This window comes from Ptychodera flava, chromosome 17 (assembly GCF_041260155.1).
Source record: "Ptychodera flava strain L36383 chromosome 17, AS_Pfla_20210202, whole genome shotgun sequence".
Classification (NCBI taxonomy): domain Eukaryota; kingdom Metazoa; phylum Hemichordata; class Enteropneusta; family Ptychoderidae; genus Ptychodera; species Ptychodera flava.
In genome coordinates, this window is record NC_091944.1 from 6,276,201 (window position 1) to 6,301,417 (window position 25,217).

Here is a 25,217-nt window from a genome sequence, read left to right on the forward strand (position 1 = left end):
TTGTGCGCAAGCGTTCTTCAGTCCAGGCACATCTGAATACAAGAGCTTAATGTCATTGTTTGCTTTCCTCGAACAGCGCACTCTAGAAGAGTCGAGCTATCTGTATTACATGAGAGTTTTCCCTTTGATTTTGGGATTTTCCCTTCGCCGTTTTCCCCCTCCCTGCTGTGACCTGATGGGTCAGGTACACATCGTCTTATCGGTTGCGATCTTTTTCTTGATCTCGTAAAAATGAATAAGCAGAAGACTTGTAACGTTAAAAACCGAACGCATCCCATCTCAATGAAGGAGAGGGGACAAAACTACCACGATCGAACATTTACTTCAATCAATACTCACCACCAGCGCAAAGAATCCGCATTTGAAGGGGAAAAGCAACCAGACGAATCTCTCCTACAAACCGTGGCCGTCAACTACTCTGTCTACCGGTTCGTGGTGGCCAAAGATCGAGTAGTAAACTGCACACGCCCAATTCAACTACAAGAGCACAGGAATCTAGGGCCGCGTATCAAAGTTGAACTATTGTTCCGGTGATCGAAAAGTTCAGATAAATTTACTTCTCGCCTGACTTAGAGCCCGAACGAGAAACATTGCCCGTTGAATGAATGTTTACAATAGATCCCTTATCAATCACACGCACAACAAGTCTGTTGAAGATAAAAAAAATAACGTTCGTGTCACAAAAGATTAGGAATTATTCTGACTTTGAACCGTCCCCGACAATGACATTGTATGTAAGGGTGGTCAATTTAGGGAAAAATATCCATTACTTTGTCTCTTCTAAGTTCTGCGTCGTTAATTAAGTCAATAATTTCTAAACGGCATAACGACAAGATTTTTAATATCTGCATCTATAAATGACGAGGTCGAAAGAATGACGTCATTCGTGATGACATATGATTACGTCAGTGACTTGCGTCTAGTACTGTTCAAATTTAATAAAGGCAAGCTTTATTGAGTAGCAAGAAGGCGACAAAAACAAACGTGCCAGAAGGTTAGAACAAGGCCTATTAAATAAAGTACACACTAGGGCAAGCGCTCTACATCAAAACAGAAGCCTAAAATTGACCACCTATTCAAATGAGCAACACTTTTCATAACTGGGACAAGGGCATTTCAACTGTTCATACACTGAATAGTCATAAATTATGAGACACTATAATAGGAAAAGGCGTAGGAAACAAAATGATGGCAAAAGATATTCACCGCAAGACTGTAGTTTTAACAGTTGTCCGTGTTACACCCACCCTTACTGTGTAGGAAGAGAAGCGAGTGGTCAGCATCTGAATTGGATATCGCTACTGGTGCAAACATACTATGCACCTTGAGTTCAGCTGTTGCGCGTTTGGCCGTTTGTTCGAATATAGACTCACCAGCTTATATTTCTCTTTCACTTTCGACTTCTGTGTGAGCGAAAGAAAACTGCACAAGGGGAGAATATGAAATAAGGATGATATTAGAGATATTCTTCGTGATGCATGGTAGATGTTATTACATTTCTTTAATTTGATATCTTCGTCAAAATTCTGGTAAATCAGAGAGTAAAGTTTCAGTTTAATCACCTGTCGGTGAAACATTTATTGACAAGTTGGAAAAAATGACAGCATTCTCGTTGAGTGTTACCTAACTGTTTTACGTGCTATCATTGTGGAAAGCTCACAAGGCAAATTTGTATTGTTTTATTTTCAGGTTTGAGGAAAACCTGGTCGATCAAGTAGGAGGACACGAATCAGCAGTTAATTCAATACAACACAATGGTGAGTAGGCCATCTTACGTATGTAGATTAGCTTCTATTATCCTTTTATCCGTCCCTTCGTTTTACTTTCTGTACACGCAAAATGAGCACTTTTCATATTCGGACATTAATCCACATAGAAAGACAAACATTCACAAACATATCATGTACATTATATCACTATATGGACAAACATATCATTACCAAAGATATATAACTTAATCTTTGCAAAAAACGAAATCTAAAAATAGCACATTTCAAAATCGGGAAGGGTAATACTTGTTTCAGATAATTATAAGTATCTTAGTGGGATGTGTGGTTTCTTTGTGCCATCATCATAGTTGATCTACCACGGATGGCATTGCCCGGGAGATTAAGATTTGAGTCTCTCCGTTGTACTCTGACCCGACCAATTGGCGTTCATGATAGATGGTTTCTTTGGAACGTGGCGTGTTCCATTTATCATAAACCTGCGACATGGAACTTAGGCTAATGGGACGCCGAGTCACGACTTTTTCTCTTTAATATCACAAGACAATGAAAAATAGGTCGAATTAAGGTACGAATTACTGATGTGCCTTGGGTTAAGGTGTTTTACGTGTTTAAGGCTGCGTATTTCATCGCTGATTGTAACTTGTAAGGATCATGGATGTCCAATGTTATCGAGCATATATTGAAGGGCGCCAGAGTAGATTCGACATGTTGCATGTAATTTCAGGATCCTTTGGTCTGCTTACCTGACGAATCAAAAGTTTATTGCCGCGCTGTCAAACTCATGGAGGTGCAGGCTTTACCTGTGAGAATGCGTTATGGTAAAGAGGCGTGTTTCTATAGAAGTCGTTCGCGTATTCTCGGTTAACATATTTATTAGCAAAATGTAAAAAAACACAAAAATTGAAAACAATAAGACCATCATTTGGAACAAAATCAAAGGCGGCAACAATCATCATCGTTATCGTCGTCGCCGCTGCCATCAATGTCATAATTATTATTTTCTTTTATAGATAGATAGATGGATAGATAGATAGATAGAGAGATAGATAGATAGATAGATAGATATAGATATAGATATATATATAACGGGCGTTAGCCCGATTACAGGATGAGGAAACACATGACCCACTAACCCCTAATGGTGTACTGAGGAGTAAAGTGCCTTGCTGAGGGGCACAACACCGTACTAGAGTCTCGAACTCACCGTGAAAGAAAATAATGATTGTGAAATTGATGACAGTGAGTCCATTACTCAGGATCTACCGGGTCTTGAACTCATCATCCTCTGATAGTGAGTCAGTTACCCTAACAACTGGTCCACGGTGCCTCCACCAATTACAGTGTATAATCTGTGTTTCACGTTGAAACCTTTAGAAAGCATGACGATTGCCTGGTAAAAATCTAGATCACGCAAAACTATCCCGCTGTGTTATGTCGCAATCTAGAAACCCGCGTCATCAGAACGTTAGTTTATAAGGCATGCCAATATTTCCACATCTATTACGTCGCCTAAGCACCAAAAATCAATCAAAGTCGACATGTCTACCTGGCGTAACTGAACAACTAAAGTGTAGAACAAAGCATTGAATTAAGGGGAATTGTTTCTCCGTAAACAAGCCCTTCCGAAGACTTCGATTTTTTAGGTGCACTGGTTATCAATCTCTATATGTGTCCTTAAACCAAATATTAAATTCTTCAGAGTACCTATTTCTGACATAAGTTCCGAAGGTTAGCTTACGCATGCGTATTGGTTTCCACAAACATCATAATGTGACACATCGTAGTTCTTTACTAACAGTGACGAAGTAACATTTTCATTTCAGTCTACGTGCTGATCCGATGCAATGTTTAGTAATCATGTAGCTTGAATAACGACAACGGAGAGATCCCGTGTCTTGTCTTATTAGGGTCAGTGCTCTTAACCTGGCCTCATTACCTACACCACCGCGGCATTTTATCTATTAAAGTACTGATGATCCTGCTTATTGCATTTACTTCACGAAATATTCATTCGAGCAACTTTTTGATGACAGAAATGTATTGATCATTGGTATTCTGACAAACAAAAGGATGATCCGCCAGACCGATAGTTGGTAAACAGACAGACAATGGACTGCCTGTCCCATAGTTGTCCTTTTGTGCACCAGGCATCAACGTGCGTGGCTGGTTCTACGTTTAGGGTAATAATGAAGCAGAGTTGGTCATGACACTCGTATATCTTGAATTGCCCTTCCCGGCACGGCCATCTTCGCAACCAGCATGTGTAATTGGGTTTTGCCAATTCTGTGAATGAGTCTTCAGTTATGTCTATTATATGTGTCCTTTACCTGCGACATGCGTTGAAATTCATTTAAACGTTATATCAAATCATGAATTGTAACCGTTCCAAGGCATTTCGTTTACATCTTATACTGAAACCTTACATCCAAATAGCAAGTATTTTACTGGCGTTCACCGAATAAACTAATTCTGTCGAAATGACGCAGTTTAAAGAATGTATTAATACTTTTCTTCTCAGTCAATTATAAGACAACAAAATGGGTTTCCACAAAGTGGAAAATGCAAAGGATAAATATCAGATTATTTAAAGATATTTGGCGCAAAGCGACAAAAGGTGTTGCCGCTACAACCTTTCGCCAGTCATATTACTTGAATGAAGGGTTGGACCGGAATCGCTTGTTTTATCACTCTCTTTCCAGTGTTGATCGCGAACACCTGGAGTTTTTATTGCCTTAGTAATTTGGGGTTTTGGACTTATTTTTTATCCACACAAGTGCAATGTTTAACTCCTTTCGACAAGGTGTGTTATGGCAGTATTGTTCTTTCTGCTGGTTGACGTTTAGGGTGACATATTTTTTCGTAACAGCCTCGTGTTCTATATTTTCGAAGCGTTGGTATGACCCGGATTTCCATGTGAAATTATGTTTCCTGGATGTGTTTTTTGTGTCGAAAGATTCTGATTCGATTAAACGATTGAAAGAAACCCCCGACGCCAGGTGACATATTTTTGAACCCGCCGCATTAAAACTTGAAACCTGTTTCAATGTCCCATATTTCTAAAATTTGTTGAAATGTTACACTGCACTATTTTAGAGAAAGATATTCTGGCTCTCAATTTGTAAATGCTATTATGGTCTGCCACTTTAGGGTGGCTCATTTTAAAGCTCTTGATGTAAGGAACTGTTTTGCCTCCATAGCTTTTCGAAAATCAAAAAATAATATTTTCCCAATAGAGTTAACATAGGGATAGCGGTCATTTTGAATTTCAAATGTCGGTAAATGTTAGGTAATTTGTTACTCTGGTACCAAACTTTGCACTGTGATACCCGATTTTGATCTTGAGATATTAAAATAATAGTTAAAAGTTTCCCTGGGAAAACTTTGACTGAGTTGAATTCTTTCACTTTCACATACCACCTTAACTGTTAGGATTTTTTCGTCATGCATATTTTTTTACGAACTGCAAAAAGGAAACTTAAGCGGTTAATTTACGCACGTATACGTTATACATCGAAATCCACGTAATCCCACCTAAAACACTATACGATTTCCCCAAGTTCATGAAGTTCGAGGAACAGATATCAACAGCCAAAAAAGCTCGCGCTACTATGATGACCGGCTTAGCCGATGGTATGTGCGAGATTTAGTTTAAACTTTTGAAAATCTAGGGAGACTTGAGGAATACTAAAAGAATTTTATGACCCGGAAAAATACCAGAAATTTCTGATCCACATTTATGATACTTGTAATGTCCGTGTTGATTCCAAACAATGTTGAAATATTCTGTCGTGGGCTTAATGCACATGATATAGATTGACCAAACTGAAACTTTTGTGAAAATAATTTGCAGGTTTACGGCATTACAAAAAATGTACTGTGTCTCAACATATGAACCGAAAACGTCTCTTGATTTGTACAGAAAACGAGTGAACTCAACGTTAATATTGAGAATATCCGAGTTCCTAGTAAGGATTGTTTTTTCTAAAATTGTGTTGTTCTTGCGCTTTTCATTTGAAGATTCATAAAACGCCTTCACAATCGAGAAACTGATGCAAAACATATGGCAAGATTTCCTTGGTTTTGATAGAATGTATGAAATATTTGAAAGGCTCCATGTAACTGACGTTTTTCTGTCGCAGATTCCAGACATACCCTTCGAATAACTCATCGCCACCAAAAAATAATTCGAAAAAGGGAATGATTCTGTATTGTAATCTTTTTTATATTATGCAGAAGAAATCGAAGCTGCCCCGGTCATTCCGCAATTGCCGACGTTCAGCCCGACGACATTATCGGCAACCATGCCTGTCACAGCCAGACCGGGTAAGTTCAACTCCACTATCATGTGGAAAAACAGATACATTGAAAGAAACTTAAAGCTGTAATCGTTGATTATATTTTAAGTATTTTTGATCTTTGCATGTATTAATTAGGTTTCGTGATATTCACTAAAGGTAGCTCACACCTCAGGCACAGATATTCGGACTCTCAAACTTTTACAATTCTTTCTGGTATACCACTTGTGGAGTTTATTTTAAAGCTCTTAGTGTAAGAAAACTTTTCAAAGGCTTGGTTTTCGAGATTTTATTTTTCTCCGTAGAGTTAACACGGGGATTGCGGCCATTTTGAATTTCAAATATCGGTAAATCTTGGGTAATTTGTTTCTCTAGTAATAAGATTTTCACGATGACCCCTGATTTTTAGTTTTGATTCTTGAAGAGAACGGTTGAAGTTTCATTCAGGAAAGTTTGAGCAAAAGTTGAAGTCCTTCACGTTCGAGGCGCAAACTACCTTAATATCACACTGAAATGTAAGGCTTCGCCAGTTTTGACATATCTGTGCTAAAGTAGCGTGCTTGCTTGTCATCGCCGTTTGTGACATTGATTTAATGTACCGCACATAGAAATGATGTTGAATATTCAGAATCGTGCAGCGTATCTTTCTTTAGTAAATAGGATCATCGATATTAGGTCGCAAATGTCACGTGATTATTGAAAGTGTTACCAAATTGATAGCGTCAGTTAAAAGTGTTTTTAAATGTATGTACATATATGGATGTAGGCAGGCAGGTAGGTAGGTAGGTAGGTAGGTAGGTAGGTAGGCAGGCAGGCAGACAAGTAGATAGGTAGGTAGGTACGTAGGTAGGCAGGTAGACAAGTAGATAGGCAGGCAGGCACGCAGGTATAGGTAGGTAGGTAGGTAGGTAGGTAGGTGGGTAATATGGAGCTATATGATGTACTAACCTGTGCATACATGTAAGCTGATGAGTCGATGAGAATAACAGACTCCAAGTCTAGTGCACGTTATCATCGGTACAATTTTTTCAATTCCAGCGTTGCCGATAACAGGATTCTGTAACACATGGGGACAGATTCATTATAGAACATTCGACGGTTACGTCTACTCCTTCGAAGGTGTCTGCACTTACACGCTAGTCAGAGACTGTTTCAGCGATACCTTTAAGATCTACGTCGCCAATGACAGGACGTGCACCCCACCTTACAACGGGTGCGATCGAACAATCACCATTGACGAGGGTTCCCAGTCGAGCGTGCTGCAGCTTAGTCGCGTTGACGATGAACCTGTAGTGACGCTGGCTGGGGTCCGGCTCACCGTTCCCGCCGACATCCACGGCTACATTATAGAGCGAGTCGCCGGGTACATTCTGGTGAAAAGTACCATTGGTTTCAAGTTGATTTGGAACGGCTTTGAAGCCGTTTATGTCGAAATTGTGGACAATGAGCTCTTTGGGAAGACCTGTGGGTTGTGTGGACACTACAACAATGACCCGACAGACGACCTTACTACATCCACTGGACTGGCTCTTTCCCCAGGCCAAGAGCAATCCTTCGGGGTCACATGGAAAGTTCCCGATAGTAAGTTATAGTAGTTACGGTCAGTAATACAGTGAAAGTTGCAAAAGTATGTGATATGAATTTCCGTCGACAGTTCTTCAACAGTGTTGAGTGTTTTTCAAATTATGTATGACTGTTTTCGGGGCAATCCTTGTTATCAAGCATGTTCGGGGAGGGGGCGGCTGATTCCTTCTCTTTAAAGCAAAATGAAAATCTTTTGAAAGAAAATAAACGTTGAATTAAATGGACGGGGGTCACTTTGAGAGCCAAAAGTGGATTTACAAAATCCGACAATCAAACCAACATTTTGACATTCAGAAGTTTAAGGTCATATAATAACAGGTATTGCAGTGTGATACATCTACCTACTTGTTCATCTTCATATCGTGTTACATATGTAGCGATTGTTCTCTGCCTTTGTTTTCAAAGTGAGCTGTCCCGATGTACCTTACGATCCAACGATATGTACGGACCCTGGGGCGTTCAACCACAATGGCATGACCCAGCAAGATTTCGCAAAGTTGCAGAGCTACACGAGTTCTGTGTGTAACCTGCTCAATGAGAATCCATTCTGCGACTGTCACATGGTAGGCGATGCTAATCCTAACGTCCACTTTCGGCAGAAAAAAATGATTTTCACTCAGTAATCTTTCGAATACAGCTAAGACCACCGGCGAAGCACATCTTCAACTTTTCACTGATAATTTCCTCCACAAACCAAACGCAATGTCGATGACAATAATTTTCGTTTCAATGTTGAACATACTGTAGATTCGAGATTAAGAGGTTGATGTAATGTAACCTGCCATTGCGTGCAAAACATGAAAGTATTCTTAATATTAGCTAACAGGACATAAATATGCTCTTCGATTCAAAGATTTCTCGTCGATTCAACTTTTTCGCTTTCTTTTCGCTTTTTTTCGCAGGTTTTTTCTCTTATACTATTGAAAATATCTGCATGCCCTTTTGACAAAGTAAACGTAGTTGATCCTTTTGTCCTCTAAGTCCTGTCACTTTTCCTGACAGGAGATTCATACTGCTAACCATTGCTCACTATTCAGACGATTTGCTTAGTTTTACAAGATGAGAACGGGCTATTATTGGAATGTGACTCACACCTACAAAAATCCAATTTTATTGCAAAATCATAAGGATTAATTTCTTCGCTACCTAGAAAACGTTTCGCACATGAGGCATTTACTTTCAGCGCACTTCTCTTTCAATGAAACCATTGACATAATATTTACATACGGACGTGCTATCAAGAAACTAAATTATTTGACCTGACCTTCAAATTCTTATAACTGAAGTCATCATAGTCGCTCCCCAACAGTTCAATTTTGATTTCATAAACGATTATTGGCAAGAAAATCATTTTCGAACTCTCACTCCTTGCACAATGAGTTACCCTCCGATCAGTATCGATAAAATTAGTTCAGTGGTCAAATATTTTGTTTATAGTACAGATTTCAGCTTGAAATGGGGAACACTGATTATATCTATTTAAATAATGCATGGTTATTTATCCAATTATATTGTCATATGACAGTGTTACTATGAGATATAATCATGATTGTTATTCTTACCATTATATGACATCATATCTGAAGGCAACATCCGGGTACTACTGACTGATGAACATCGATCAGTTACATTTTATTCAAGTCGGCCCCATTCCCCATTGTTAGCTCGCTTTATTTGGACGACGTGTCCGGAACAATTGGTGTCTGCCATCAATGTTTATTGAAGGAAAGAAGAAGAACTTTTATAATATATTATTGAATAAAGTGTAAATAGCTAAAGCGCCATCAGATGTAAAGGGTGTCATCTCCGCCCTTTAATTCTGTATCGTTGTCATCACTGTACTTTGGTTCGACAGTCTATTTTAAAGGTAGAATGCGCCTCAGGGAAACACAGTCGGACTCTTATATTTTTACAAATCTTTTCTGGCCTAACGCTTGTGGGGCTTTGAAGCTCTTGGAATAGGTAAAGTTTTCGCCATCTAAGGTTTGTGGAAAATCGAAATTTATATTTTCCCATATGCGGTTTAAAGAGGCATACTGGCCATTTTAATTTCAAATATCAGTACTTTTTTTCTTTGGCACCAAAATTCGCAAGGTAGCCCCTGATTACTTACTGTTATTCATTTTGTAAGAGTGTGGTTAAAAGCTTCTTTGAGGAGAATTTGAACAAAAGTTAAAGGCTTGACGTTTGGACGGGGAAAGTTTTATCGTTTTCTAGACACGCTAACATAAACATATCTTGAATCTAATATACACCAACATCTTGAACCAATATTTTCCTTGTATCTTAGGCAGTTGATCCTACGCCATATATCAGAGCTTGTGAACGAGACGTGTGCGCCTGTGACGTCACGGGAAATGACTGTATGTGCAGCACTTTCACAGCCTATGCTAAGGAGTGTTCAAAGCGTGGAGTTCTTCTTGATTGGCGTCTGCCGAATCTATGTCGTAAGTTAAATATATCTTCGTGTTTTCACCTTAAAACCCCAGCTCAACTTTTTTTATCCACACAAACACCTATGCACTGTTCTTGTAATCTTCTTCATTGACTTTCAAATCGACCATAAGCAGCGTTTTCGCTCTCTGACACTTTGTTCATTTCAGTCGTATCAACTTTCCGCGTGCGTGTTTACATTGTCAGCATTGCATTTCCTTGACGCTAAAGTATCGTTAGTCACGTGCACGGTGCGGAGGGACCGTGCTCTTGCCCTTTGCTATGCCGTCAAGCATTAGATTTAACCTAGCACATGTTTTAAAAAGTTTGCGTATAATAAAACCGTAATCCCCTCTCCTCCGTACAAAGTTCCGCGTGTTTCAGAGAGTTGATGTTACTGAGAGCAACCCACCCTACGTCCGTGCATAATAACATCTGTAGAACGCCGTTGAATGGGGTTTGAACTCACATTTCCAACAAAGAAAATTAAAATGAATCTTAAAGCCAAACATTGCGCCAAAATTAGTTTATTCGGTACACCTACTCATACTTTTTGGGTTTCGATCGTTTAGTATATGCTGAGTCATTGCGCTTGAAATGTAATTAAGTAACATCGGTTAGTGTGTTGGTCATTTTATTTCCTTATGAGCTTACAGCGTATGTTAAATTTTCTCGGCAGCTGTGAACTGTACCAACGGCATGGTGTACGACAACTGTGGAAGCACCTGTCCGCAGACGTGCCGAACCAGCCTGTACAACTGTGACAGCAACCACTGCCTTGAAGGGTGCCACTGCCCCGCGGGAACATATCTCCATGAAGACGAGTGTCTTTCTAGGTCGCAGTGCCCGTGCAATTACCATGGTTACGAGTACCCGGCCGGATCGACCATCACCCATGACTGCAACGAGTGGTAAGAGAACACACCATTAAAAATGTGACATTTCCACTATCAGGCTGTTGTTTAACACTCACTGTCACAAAAACACTGAAATCAGTACACGACCATGTGTTATGCAAATACCGGAAAATCGACCACACTTACAAACTTCCCTATGTCGACTCTTGTCGGATGCTTAGCTCAATAATATCATTCCCTGATAAAATTCTAACTCTACGTAGCAACTCTTTGGCAATATTTATCCGTAACACGCTCCAAATTATTGCAACGAGGACCAATTTCCGAAATCGAGGAATATTTAACAGCTTCTCAAACACCAACAGAGATGAAGCTAAACACGGTGTATACGTCATTGCCGAACCAGTTAATTGTGTGCAGGACCAAGTATCGGCAAACATTGCACAAGTTTGAAACAATCAATATATATTTATACTTGTCTCAGAAACGAATATGAAAACAACGTTATTACGGATTTTATGTACCACGTGTTGCCATTGTTCACAGCGTCACAAAGGCAAACCAGGCAAGCACACTCAGCATATCGGCATGCCGGAAATTGAGAGTATCGTTTGTAAGAGCCTAGCCGCTCATCTCTGCGTTCTTCTCATCTTCAAATGATTATTGGTTATCAAAAATGTGAAACGTGTAATTGAATGTTACGCATTATGGATTGCATGTTATCATTTCATTGCAAAGATTTGTTCATTTCTTATACACTTTCAGTGAGTGCGCAGATGGTCGATGGGATAGTTGCACCACTAACATATGTGACGGTAACTATGCTTTAATTTTAGTGTTAAATATATATAAATATGTGTTTGTGTGTGTGTGTGTGTGTCAACATACATATATGTGTGTAAGTGTAGAAACGCACGATGTATGTATGTATGTATGTATGTATGTATGTATGTATGTATGTATGTATGTATGTATGTATGTATGTATGTATGTATGTATGTATGTATGTATGTATGTATGTATGCATGTATGCATGTATGCATGTATGTATGTATGTATGTATGTATGTATGTATGTATGTATGTATGTATGTATGTATGTATGTATGTATGTATGTATGTATGTGTGTGTATGTATGTATGTATGTATGTATGTATGTATGTATGTATGTACAATGGAGGTCTTTAATAGATACACTATATCAATGTTAGCAGATTCTCCTTTACTTCGTGTTATTAATTTGTTGATATTCTGTTTGATAAACGCTGTGTTCACCAGTTTTGTCATTCACTAACTTTGTAATTGTGTGCCGTTACTTTCACTGACCAGGAACGTGCACTCTCTCCGGGGTACAGTACTACCGAACATTCGACGGTCGTCCGTATGACTTCGTCGGCGAATGTTCGTACACCTTAATGAAGGACTGCTTCTCAGAGCAGAACTTCTATCACATCATCGTAGAAATCTCTGGGTGTGGCGAGAATGGGCACCACCACGCATGCTCCAAGTCTATTATCATCGAGTTTGGCGACGATACCGTCCGACTTCGGGAGCACCAGGTCTCTTTCAACGGCAACGACATCAACCATTTCCCATTCTCAACTGCCGACATCTACATCGAGAAAGTGTCGTCGATATACACGCAGGTATATAAAGTATAGTCTGCTCTTAATGTAAACCTGTACGTTACTTTCAGCCTCGTTTTGCTGCAGTAATTCGAGATTAACTATTCTTGCTTCAAAAGCAACCCCGAGAAGAAGAGATTGCAAGAAGACAGCCGAAAGTTTGACGAAACAGTAAATTTCATTATCCTGTGCCTCTGGTCTATTTATGATCGTCTTCACACAGAATCATTTAAGCGAAGTTGATAAAATGTAAAGAAATATGCACTTTGATTAAACTTGTTTAATTTGGTCAATATTTGTAAATAATTAAAATGATATAGCGCCTGGATATAAAGTTCTAGAGCTTTCTATGATCAGTACGTGTAAGTTATACACCCAATTGACAGCAATGTCTGTAAAAACTGCTACAATAACAGAATAAACCAGGCTGAGTGTAAATACGTTCTAGGCTACTTCAATGCACATTGGAGACGCATATCTGACCTGTCAATTTTTAGTATTCCCGGATCTACGACTTATGGGGACTCATTTTGAAACTCTTGGAGTAAGAATAATTTTCAGCGTCATAGTATTTTGAAAATCGAAACTTTTGCGTTGCCCATAATGTTAATACGGGGATGGCGGCCATTTTGAATTCAAATATCGGTAATTGTCGGGGTAATTTTATTCGCCAGTACCATATGTGCATCATGACCCCTGGTTTTTAGTTGATTTGGTAAGAGAATGATTGAGAGTTTCATTGCGGAAAATTAGCAAAACTTTGGGTCTAACTCTTTCGAAGCGCATGCTTCCTTTGAATGCAATAATTTCAGGTCAAAAGTAATATCTGATCGGGACAATGGTTCTGCTTTCGGTGCGCGACAGGGCAGTGAGAGAATGATTGGAAGTTTCATTGGGGAAAATGAGCAAAACTTTAAGTCTAACACTTGCGAGGCGCGTGCACAGGGCGCATAGTGCTGGTATGATTTATTTACAAAGTTTATTTGAAATTACATCGTCCCCATTCTTTATACATCTGTGTCGCAGACGAGTCTCTTAAAGAAATATTAGCATGTGAAAGCTTATTCGTTGAGAAGGGCAACGCTGAACACGTGACACTCATTACGTCGTTTCCATCAATTAAACAAAATACCTTGACTCGTAACGATTAAACGTGACAATACATTGTTCAATTTAATTTCTAAATTAGCGCCTCGGACACGTGTTACACACCTGGGAACTTTAACAATTAGGAGAATATGAGTAGAAATTGAACAAAATGCCCAGCCGACATTGCCAAAGTCGCCGACTAGTGAACGGATACCACACAGACTTTGCTTCACCGCAAATGTTACACAGCAAACAAGAATTATAATTGATATCATCTATAAGTAAACGTTGATGGGATACATCAACAATTACTATTCCTACAAACAGCTTTATGTTTATCGACCTCGACTTACATTCTTTATCAATTCGGGATATATATATATATATATATATATATATATATATATATATATATATATATATATATATATATATATATATATATATAACTACTTCAGGTATGAAGTAATGAGATCTATCATACTTAAGTTTCACGCATCCTGCAATCATCAGACAGAAGTGAAAGGATTCTTAGCTCAACATACGTATTTATGTATAATCGGGACGTTTATATATATACCACGACACACACCTACACACACCTACACACACCTACACACACACACACACACATATATACATATATATGTGTATATATGTATACACACACATACATACATACATACATATATATATATATATATAATATATATATATATATATATATATATATATATATATATATATATATATATTACAATAAAAATGAGAATACATCAAGTATGTATGGTACCTCTTACTCCCGTTTCTTGCATTTATGTTGTCATCAGAAAGATATTTTATTTATAAAAATACCTATCTTTACGATCGCTTTAAGATCAAAATTGTTTTCGGGTACTTCAAAAATTGCTACAGTTCATACTTCGGAGTTTTTCATGCAGTATCAGACGAATGGTATATGTACAAAGTGTGTGCTTTTTATTTCGTTGTGTTGATAACTTGAATGGGTAAAGATGTCCCCTTGCCTCCTTGCCAGTTGCCGTCAAATAAATCATAGAATGACTTCTTATTTGTTTTGTGTATATGGAACATTGTGTCGTAATCCCGCACAGCAAGTACAAACAAAAAATGTAATATCACTGTGTGTACACTGTCAAATTATTTGAGACATATCTGAGTCGCTAAAAGTGGGAATTTTTCATAATATTTTTAGGGACTTTTGGAGATGAGAGGTAGCTATTGTTGGAGAAACAGAAATCGAAACAAACAGCTGTAACTAAGTTTCTCGTGCCCCTTTATCCAGGTCGCATTGTCGAACGGAATTCACGTCTACTGGGACAACAACTTGAGGGCGCACGTCAAAGTGAGCACAGATCACTTCCATCGTACGTGTGGACTCTGCGGTACTTTTAATAACAACCAACAGGACGACTTTTACACCATGGCGGGTGAGTTTATACATCGGCATATGTCATAAATTTTCAAACGACCCTTCATTCTCTGGTAATTTTAACCGAGTTTTCAAAGAAAAGTTAGCATTGTTTCTTTGCATGGATGTTTAAAAACCATGGAGGCAAATGCTGATCGCAATAACAAAAACAACTCTTGATTTAGAATAAAAATCACAACCATTACAAAGTGTTAAAATCACAATCACGCACACAGAATCATGCGAATGTTTGAACAAAGAGCGAACTTTGGACTAAGTGTCGAACGCTTTCCTGCATTTCTAACAGGTGACATAGAAACGAGCCCAGAATCCTTTGCGAACAAGTATAAGCTGGTGGTGACATGCGATGACGTTGTGCCTGAGGACACCTTGGTCTTACATCCGTGTGACCTGTACTCCCAGAGACAGATCGTTGCCGAGGAACACTGCGGGATGCTGAAAACGGATCCTGTATTCACAGGTATAATTTGACAACTCGTGAACTTCTGTTGCCAAGGCTGTGCCCGTTGCTTGACATGAGGTGTCTTGTGTTTATGCTAATTGTGAAACTGACCAATCAAGAGTAATCAAAGGAAGAACTTTTTGTACTTTTTCAAGTTAATGTAAAAGTGTGGAGGGACTATGTGTAAAAACAACAAATTTCTGAAGGTCAGCAAGCTAGCATGACATTGAAATTATTTACAATTCTTGGCAGAAAATACTGTTCAGAAGTAACACACACTGTACTGAATGCGATAAATTCACTTTTCCAGCATGCCACGCAATTGTCAACCCTGAACTCTATTACGAGAATTGCCGCCGTGATGTGTGCAGTTGCGCAACCGACGATTGTCACTGCGAAAGTCTTGCCGACTACGCGTATGTATGCGCCAATGGGGGCGCTGTCCTCGATTGGCGAAGTTCCGCTCCAGCATGCGGTAAGTAACCTCGACTCGGACACTATTTTTGGGCCATTCAAAAAATTAGCCCCGAACCCTGTAAGCCATTAGTCGGAGTCTTTGCGTCAAAAACCGAGGAATTCAGGCTAGTATTGCAAACGAACCTAGGATCTTACTTAGAATTGCCTTTGTACACTGACCATTATCACCATGGAAACGAAAAGTTCATGATACAGGTCGGTATTTGGGCTCTAAGCTTTAGATCCGGGGTATTCTTATATGAACTGGACCCTTTCAATAAATAGGTCGGTTAGAGAGATTGTAGGTCGAGTTTGGATATGAACTGACCGTCTTTGGTTGGAGACATCGCCGAGCGGTGTCGTGATCGATTTTGTCCATCAGTTGTTTGTCAGAGAGACGACAAGTTTCTTTTATAGATTAGCCCGGCGTTCGGTCGCTTTAGGGCCACTTGAAGGCTTCCCGACAACAGGAATAATTACATCTATTAATAGGTCACTGACAGGAATTCCACATTATCAATCTACATTTTTGTTTGATCATCCGTCAGAAATTGTCTGTCCGTACGGCCAAGTGTACCGCGAGTGTGCATCGGTATGCAATGTATCCTGCGAGGCAATTCATTCCGGACGCCCCTGCGATAGCGAGTGCGTCCCCGGATGTAGATGTCCCGATGGCATGGTAACGGATCGCCAAGGCAACTGTATTCTCCCAAGCAGTTGTCCCTGTGAACACAACGGTATTGAATATCGCACAGATGACGTCATCAACAGGGGCTGCGGTTACTGGTAAGTGCTGTCATCTATAATCACGATCATGCGAGGTGATAACGGTGTATGTGAGCTAAATATGTACAGATAAACGACTTTAGCGATCGAAAACTATTTTGAAAACGCGGGTTTCAAAATGTGATTCTGTTTACTAACGGTATGATTTGTTGACTTCTGATGGAAAAAGAAAAACATTTTTGATGGTGAACAGTGTCTGGTTTGGCCTTTATTATGTTGGCTTTTTATTCGGTTTAGTTTTTATTCCTTTTCTTTTAAAATAATACTGCATGTAGTTAGCTTAAGTCAGGATATGTGAAACAAAGACGACTTAGTCAGTACACCAATTTACCGTACATTATGTGGTACACAAAGCGTCCATGCATTGATCTTCTTTGTATATGCATAGTTCTACGTTAGTTACTGTGGATATGGAATATGAAGAAGTGAGCGAGGTCACACAGTGTCAATAGTGTGCAATTTAACATCGTCAAAAGAGCACAGAAAGTAATAATTTGGGCAACGTAATTTCGGTGTAATAATGTACTCACTTGTGGCAAACGATTTATCAAACTGTGTAACCATGTAGGGACTGGTCAATTTCAGGTGACAATCTCGCGGCAGCTCTGTGATAAAACATCTCAGTTGTTTCATAATTTCCTTAACTTGTTCATTTCAGCCAATGTCAGGGCGGGAGCTGGTCCTGCGTCGGGGTCGAGTGTCCCGGCAACAGCTGCCCGGTTAACCAGGTATATACCGAATGCGTGACCACATGTCCGGCCACCTGTTCTAACATGCACCAGTACCAGGGTTGCAGCCCAGCCGTCTGTGAAGCCGGATGCCAGTGTAACAACCAAACGGTGTGGAACGGCTTTGAGTGTGTACCCCCGAGCGGTTGCCCATGCCACCATGGAGGGCGTAGTTATCAGCACGGTCAAACAATACAGATTGATTGCAATCGATGGTATGTAACCAGGATTTTACTGCGAAGTATGATTGTATGATTAATATGATGATATATATGATTGATACAGTGTGGTATTTGATATCATGTAATTGAGAAAATTCATTCTGATGTGATTCGATGCCATGTGATGTAAGATATGATATGATATGATATGATATGATATGACATGACATGACAAAACGTGTCATAATATGACGTAACGTGGCGTATTAGGGTACTTTATAATATGGTATGGACAGAAAAGGGGAATTACGCCAGTTTGCTATGCATGGTTGAACGACTGTTGTCTAAACTTTCGATAAGGTGCCAAATATCTGAAATCACGGACTTTGCACACCGTGTTGTACAGTTACAAGGACTGTGCTTTCATTTGAAGGAAATAATTCTCGGGACGTCACCCTCTGTTTGTTCCTATTCCATTTCAGTCAATGTGACGGTACTCGATGGATCTGCGAAACAGAAGAGTGTTCAGGTAAGTATCAGTTATAGTGTAGAAAATCCATGCATGATATCACAGTAAATGCGTTTTCCTAGCTCGGCGGTATACACATCAGTCACTGTGTTACAATGGAAATCAACTGGAAATTAAGAGATTTTGAAAGTACTGAATTGCACATTTCTACATTTCAAAGAACATTATTCATGAAGCGTTTTGTGTAGGATGGATGCGATCAATATTAAGAATGAAGATATTCAATTGTAGAGGAGAAACCAGAGATGAAAGTACGGCTGCCCTTCACTGTTCCCTTTAAATATGGGGTCAACATATCACGCAGATCATTTCGACAGTGTTTACAGGCTGCAGGGAGTTCTAGCTTTAGGGCGCGTCTTTACTCTTCTCTCTGTCTGTTTTCGCACCATCGATTTTAAGGTACCTGCGTAGCATGGGGGGATCCGCACTACATGACTTTTGACGGAAAACTATTTGAGTTCGCCGGAGCCTGCGAGTATGTATTGTCTCGAAGTACATCAAGTACATCAAGCAATCGCCATCCCTATGACTTCGATATTGTGGTCGCTAACATTCCATGTGGGACAAGTGGTGTTACCTGTACCAAAGCCATAACCATTAATATAGGTAAGCATACGAATTTCGTTTTGTCAATGTTCAGAAGCACTATCATTTATTAGCATTCAATTAGTAAAAGATCTCTTTTGAACACGTATCATAACAGTTTGAAACAAAGAAAAAAATATCTGTGTACATATTCAAAAGTAAGCTATGCGATAATTATTGTTAAATGTATCTGAAACTCGGTTCCGGAAAACCATTAAAAGTTGGTTGTTTTGGAAATGAGACTGTTGTCAGGTTCTAAGATATTGACCAGTAGAGACATGTTTTTCAAGTACTTCTGAAGTTGAACTTTACAAGGTTATCAGGTCGATATCCGAATGAATGAACCTTGTTGGCTCCGATGCTTTGTACCAACTTTCTGTTCATATCAATGAAACGTTGTTTTTACATGTTTGATTTCAGGTAAAGGCTCTTCAAGGCACCGTGTGCAACTCGTTAAGGGCATGCCACCGGAAGTGACGTTTGGGCAAGGTCATGGGTTTGCCTTGAGTGAAGTTGGACAGTTCTTGTTCGTCCATACATCCATTGGCTTGACAGTAATGTGGGATCATGGGACAAGGGTTTACGTCAAATTAAGCCCCACTCACAGAGGATTGGTACGTGTTGACCGAAATAATAAGCACAGCCGCTGTTGACGTTTTGGCCAGGAAAAATAAACACATCTGACAATGAACAGTGACCAATTCCTTTTTAAACTTCGAAAATCGAATTGCAATGCAAGAGTAACGACTTAATTGATATAAACAGCGATTTGTATTAATTAAGAGAAACCTTGAAAATCCTTACGTACAGCGTTAGGGGCCGGGTACGTAGCTAGTGGCCCCGTGAAAGTTATTTTAATTTACATCCAAACCCGTGTTTCTACAAATTCTAACGATGCTGATTTATAATGGACGTTACAAAATTAAAGCGAAACCGCTTTAAATTCCGTCCAATTAAATTGCTTATCAGGATGAAAACATGGAATCTTGCTAATCCGGGTCACTGACAAGAACACCTTTATTGTTCTAGGTCGAGGGACTCTGCGGCAATTTTAATGGCGACCAGAACGACGATTTCAAGCCACCTACTGGAGGCTTCCCGCTGACACTCCCGGAAGAATTCGGTAACAGTTGGAAAGTAAGCTTGTTTCTGTACTGAACTTTCGCATTTTGTGTGAACCTAAAGTCCTATCATGGCTGCGTGATGTGGGAAAGCGACTTTTTCAAATTTTGAAACACACGCACGTTATTACAAAGTGACTTTGAATGAGTCATAAAGACTCCACATTCCTCAAGTTGAAACTACTAGCGTGCTTGTAATATGTCGAGTTTTAGAGCGATATTATATTTTTGATTTACGGAAGTTATTACGATGAACTGTAAGCTTATACCAGTTTTATTAGCAACACAAATTACAGTGAGCGCATCGGATTTTTAAAACCTCATTTTAATTAACATAAGTAAGAGAATAAACTGAAATGCTGTTGGGGCAATGCACTTTTAAGATGTCGTCTTAACACTGTGGTGATTTACCGATACTTCAACGGAAATATCTACTTACATACCTCTTTTGTATTTTAAAATTAATATCTTGTCTATTAATTTTAATGAAATCTTCATTTTTTCTTTGTTGTTTCATGTGCAAATAGGTACTTGATTACTGCCCCGAAGTTCCCGTCATTCCCAGCACATGCGAACTTCACCCAGAGAGAGCCAACTGGGCCAAAAAGAGCTGCAGCGTCATCAAATCTGACCTCTTCCGCCCCTGCCACAGCGAAGTACCCTATCAAACCTTCTACACTAGATGTGAATACGACGCCTGTGGATGCGACACTGGCGGCGACTGCGAGTGTCTATGCACGGCTATCGCCCTGTATGCACATGAGTGCAGTGTCAAGGGCGTTCACATCAAATGGAGAAGCCAAGAGCTGTGTCGTAAGTGTTGCCTAGTTTCTCACTTTTACATCTCTGATCCAGTCTTTCCTTCTCACTTTTTATCCAGCGGATACATTGTCTTCTTCTTTGCCTGTACACTGCTCCATTCCCGTCCACCTGATAACCTGTTTTTGTATCCCTGCCTGACCCACCGAATTAATCATACCGTGCCCCTGAATTTCTGATAGTCTTTCCGAATTTCCCCTTTCTTACCATGTACAGTGAACATGTGCAGATTTCATCTTCGATCTTTTGCATTAACTTACAATTTCTTTTGCTTCTCAGAATCTTATTATGTCATGAAAGCTTATTGCATTTTACCAATCGCACGTTATTCGTTTCAATCTATCTGCCATGTACCGCTGTTTTCCTCTGTAACGTAGAGAAAATTCTTCGATAAAATATGTGTGCGATGTGTGATAGTGAGTATACGAGCTTGAGTGAATCATGAACTGTAAAACGTGTGGAGCGGTTGCAGTCAGAAAAAACTTAGCCCTGTTATTTAACCTCTTGTTTTTGAGAGTGGGGATTTGGCCGAGCGGTTCTGCCTGTAGATTCTCCGCTTGGTAACTGGATGCCGTATGTTGTGAATTCGAACCCGATTGAAAACACAGTATTGGGTACGATCGTTGCTTAAGCAATTCTTTTCCCGGGATTCCCGACGATTGCCCATCTAATCACCGACCATTCTCTGTTTCCACATCACTCATAACTTATTTTTCTACCCATTTGCAGCCATTCAATGCGAGGGATGTTTGACGTATAGTCCCTGTATATCTGTTTGCAACCAGACATGCGCAAACTACTACAGAAGGGGGAGTGACGACCAGTGTTATGATGTTTGTGTGGAAGGCTGTGAATGCCCGTATGGTGAATACTGGGACGGCAAGGACTGCGTGACTGAATGCCCGACTCTGCCTCCACCGACTACGGTTACCACAACGCCACCACAGTCAACAACAACCACCTGGGTATACGAACCAACCACAACTACTGCAACACCTACCAGAGGACCACCATCAACGACAGAAGTCCCGACAACAACGACAAGGCAACCAACGACAACCACACAAATCACTACCAGCGTGCCTACGACAACAGAAAAATCAACTACTAGCACCACCACCACAGAACAAACAACTACAACTGCTGCAACAACAACTGTCTCTACAACAGAGAAAACAACTACAATTATTTATGGTTCGTTAGTTTCCCTTCATTTAGTAATATTTGTATTTAGTGTGAAGGTACATTTCAAGTTGAAAATTCACAAATGAACCGGCATGACAGTGTGAACTGATTAAAATGAAATACAGCGCAGATTTGGTAGAGCACAGCAAGTCGTGATGAGCATGATAAGTTGACAAACGTCGTCTTCTCTGAGACTGCTTTTAGTATGCAAGTAAGGATACAATAATGAAGATTTGGTACAAAATCACGATTCGCTTCTGAATTTCACTTTTTTGGAATTTTTTTCTCTCTTATTCACTTAACGTAATCTCCAGCATTGCTTGTTAATTCCTCCATCTCCGAAGGCCAAAACCTTCCATTAGGCCCCTTGTTTCAGAGTCTCATGTGTACGATATGACGTTATAAAAAATCATATATATATATATATATATATATATATATATTATATATATATATATATATATATATATATTTAAAAACTATCTACTGTTGATTGACCAATCAGAGTGCTCAATTCAGGGTGTTTTATTTACTTGTAAAGCCTTGGTCACCAAATTCCAGAAACGAATGACAGCGCCGTAGTAAAGTACTGTCCAATCAAAAGTGAACATGTCATATTCTGTAGACATCTGGTACGTTTTTTCCCTAATATTCAAATTTGGTAACACAGCGGAAACCAGCTGCAACAAAATATCTGCGGTGGTACAAACATAAACTAATGTGCCCTAGGGCATTTATAGGATGTTCCATTACATTGGAAGGCTATTTCACAAATAAAAGTTTTAATTCATATCCTAAACATGTTACATTGACAAAGGGGACGGTTGACGTAAACACATTGATTACGAAAATATATCACTTAGGGGCGATAGTCTTTAAGTCGGATAAAACCCGAGTACGAGGGCTCTTCTGGTATATAAAGTCCAACCCTACGATAAAATGTCTCGGCCTGCGGTCTCGACATTTTATCGTTGGGTTGGACTTTATATACCAGAAGAGCCCTCGTTCTCGGGTTTTATCATATATATATATATATATATATATATATATATATATATATATATATATATATATATATATATATATATATATCCTTTTTACCACACATCGTGCGTTCCATAGGATTTAATGGTAACTTGTTGATGACGTCACGGGCCACAACGTTATCATTTTACTGAAAGTGAACGGAAACTTTATTATATTCATATCATATCAATTGTAATGCTGTAACGTTTTGAACTCAAGTAGTTTGAAAACTCGTCATAAGAGCGGATCCCACAATGAATTGAAACGTTGTTATTTATATCAAAATTCCGAGGCGTTTTAGAAACCTTTCGAAACTTTTTCTATCGGTAGAACCTACAACAACGACATCACCACCTACCACGACCACTTCGGTGCCCTCAACAACAGTACTTGATTGGACTACACCAGGCACGTGTGTCTGCGACTGTGAATGGACAGAATGGATGGATGACGAATTTGGTAACAAGATAGATCCCGAAGCACCAGGAGAATTCGAACTGATACCCGTCCTTAGGAACCACTACAACTTTTGTGAATCCCCCGTAGACATAGAATGTGCTTTAGCGGTACCGCCGCATGTGCCATATGACCTAACCGGGCAAGACCTGACATGCGATGTCAATCATGGATTGGTGTGTTTCCATGTCGACCAAAGGCCTCCTCTTTGCTACAATTATGGCGTCCGGTTCAAATGCTGCGATCCCGATTGTGAGTGTACAACAATACCAACAACTAGAGTGACTACAACATCAACGACAACAGAGCCACCAACAGTTACGACGCCAGTCACACCAGAGACGACATCAGTCAGCAGCACAACAACAGTTGCACCAACGACACCTATCTGCCAATGCTGTGAATGGACAGAATGGATGGATGACGATGAAAGAAAGGAAGACATTCTATATGCTGAGGGAGAATTTGAATTGCAGGCTGACTTAAGACATCTTTATGACTTTTGTGAGTCACCTGAAGATATCCAATGCCGATTAGCCGTAGAACCACACCTTCCATATGACCGAACAGGACAAACCTTGTCATGCGAGGTCGACCCAGGCCTAGAGTGTTACCATGTCGATCAAAGACCACCGCTGTGTTATGATTACGAAGTTCGTTTCCTGTGTTGCTGGGAACCTTGCGACTGTAATGCAACCACGGCTGTGCCAACAACTACAACCGCATCACCGACCACAACTCTAAGCACCACTACAGAAGTTCCAACAACAACGACAAGGCAGCCTACAACAACCACACAAACCACTACCAGTGTGCCTACAACAACCACACAAACCACTACCAGTGTGCCTACCACAACCACACAAACCACTACCAGTGTGCCTACCACAACCACACAAACCACTACCAGTGTACCTACGACAACCACACAAACCACTACCAGTGTGCCTACAACAACCACACAAACCACCACTAGTGTGCCTACCACAACCACACAAACCACTACCAGTGTACCTACAACAACAGAAAAATCAACTACCGGCACCACCACCACAGAACAAACAACCGCCGCAACAACATCGACTGTAACTACAACCGAAGATGTTACGACAGAGAAAACAACTACAATTATTTATGGTTCGTTAGTTTTCCTGCATTCAGTAATATTTGTATTCAGAAGTAAACTCATTAAAATGAAATCAAGTGCAGATTTGGTAGAGCACCGCAAGTCGTGATGAGCATGATACGCCAGCAAACGTCATCTTCTCTGAGACTACTATTTGTATGCAGATAAAGATAAATTAATGCAGTTGGTACAAAATCACGATTCGGTTCTGAATTTCAGTTTTTGGGAATGTTTTCTCTGTTATTCACTTATGGTAAGCTCTTACATTGTTCGTTAATTGCTACACATCTCCAAAGGCCAAACTGTTTTTACAGGTATACTGTCACCTGTTCTAATTTTGCCAAAGTTACCATGGAAAGAGAAAATCTAACCGATCACAGATTTTAAGCGGATGGCCACTTTTTAAAAACAGCGCCCACACATGGACATTTTGATTACCAAGGAACGCCCTTTTGACCATATATGGGCATATTTAGATTACAGGTGACTGTATGCCTTTAAGGTCCCTTGTTGAATTTCGGAGGTTCAGAGTTTCATATGTACCATATGACGTTCGAACACTATATATATATATATATATATATATATATATATATATATATATATATATATATATATATATATATATATATATATATATATATCTATGATATATATCATATCGTATCAGTTGTACTGCTTTGACTTTCTGAACCTAAGTAGTTTAAAAACTCATCATCAGAGCGGATCCTACG

The 25,217-nt window shown here is 39.6% G+C and overlaps 1 protein-coding gene across 1 annotated transcript; it reads left to right on the top strand.

Moving 5' to 3' along the window:
* The first annotated feature begins 231 nt into the window (after positions 1-231).
* On the top strand, positions 232-24,592 carry LOC139116603 (mucin-2-like). Its single transcript, XM_070679200.1, has 19 exons — positions 232-428; positions 1,690-1,757; positions 5,964-6,053; positions 7,064-7,606; positions 8,015-8,172; positions 9,900-10,056; positions 10,722-10,953; positions 11,665-11,714; positions 12,229-12,545; positions 14,917-15,061; positions 15,350-15,523; positions 16,510-16,747; positions 17,406-17,690; positions 18,119-18,165; positions 19,171-19,364; positions 19,780-19,887; positions 20,399-20,684; positions 21,420-21,884; positions 23,232-24,592. Exons 1-19 carry the CDS (start codon positions 232-234, stop codon positions 24,590-24,592), a joined length of 5,115 nt encoding a protein of 1,704 aa, XP_070535301.1.
* Positions 24,593-25,217: the final 625 nt, after the last annotated feature.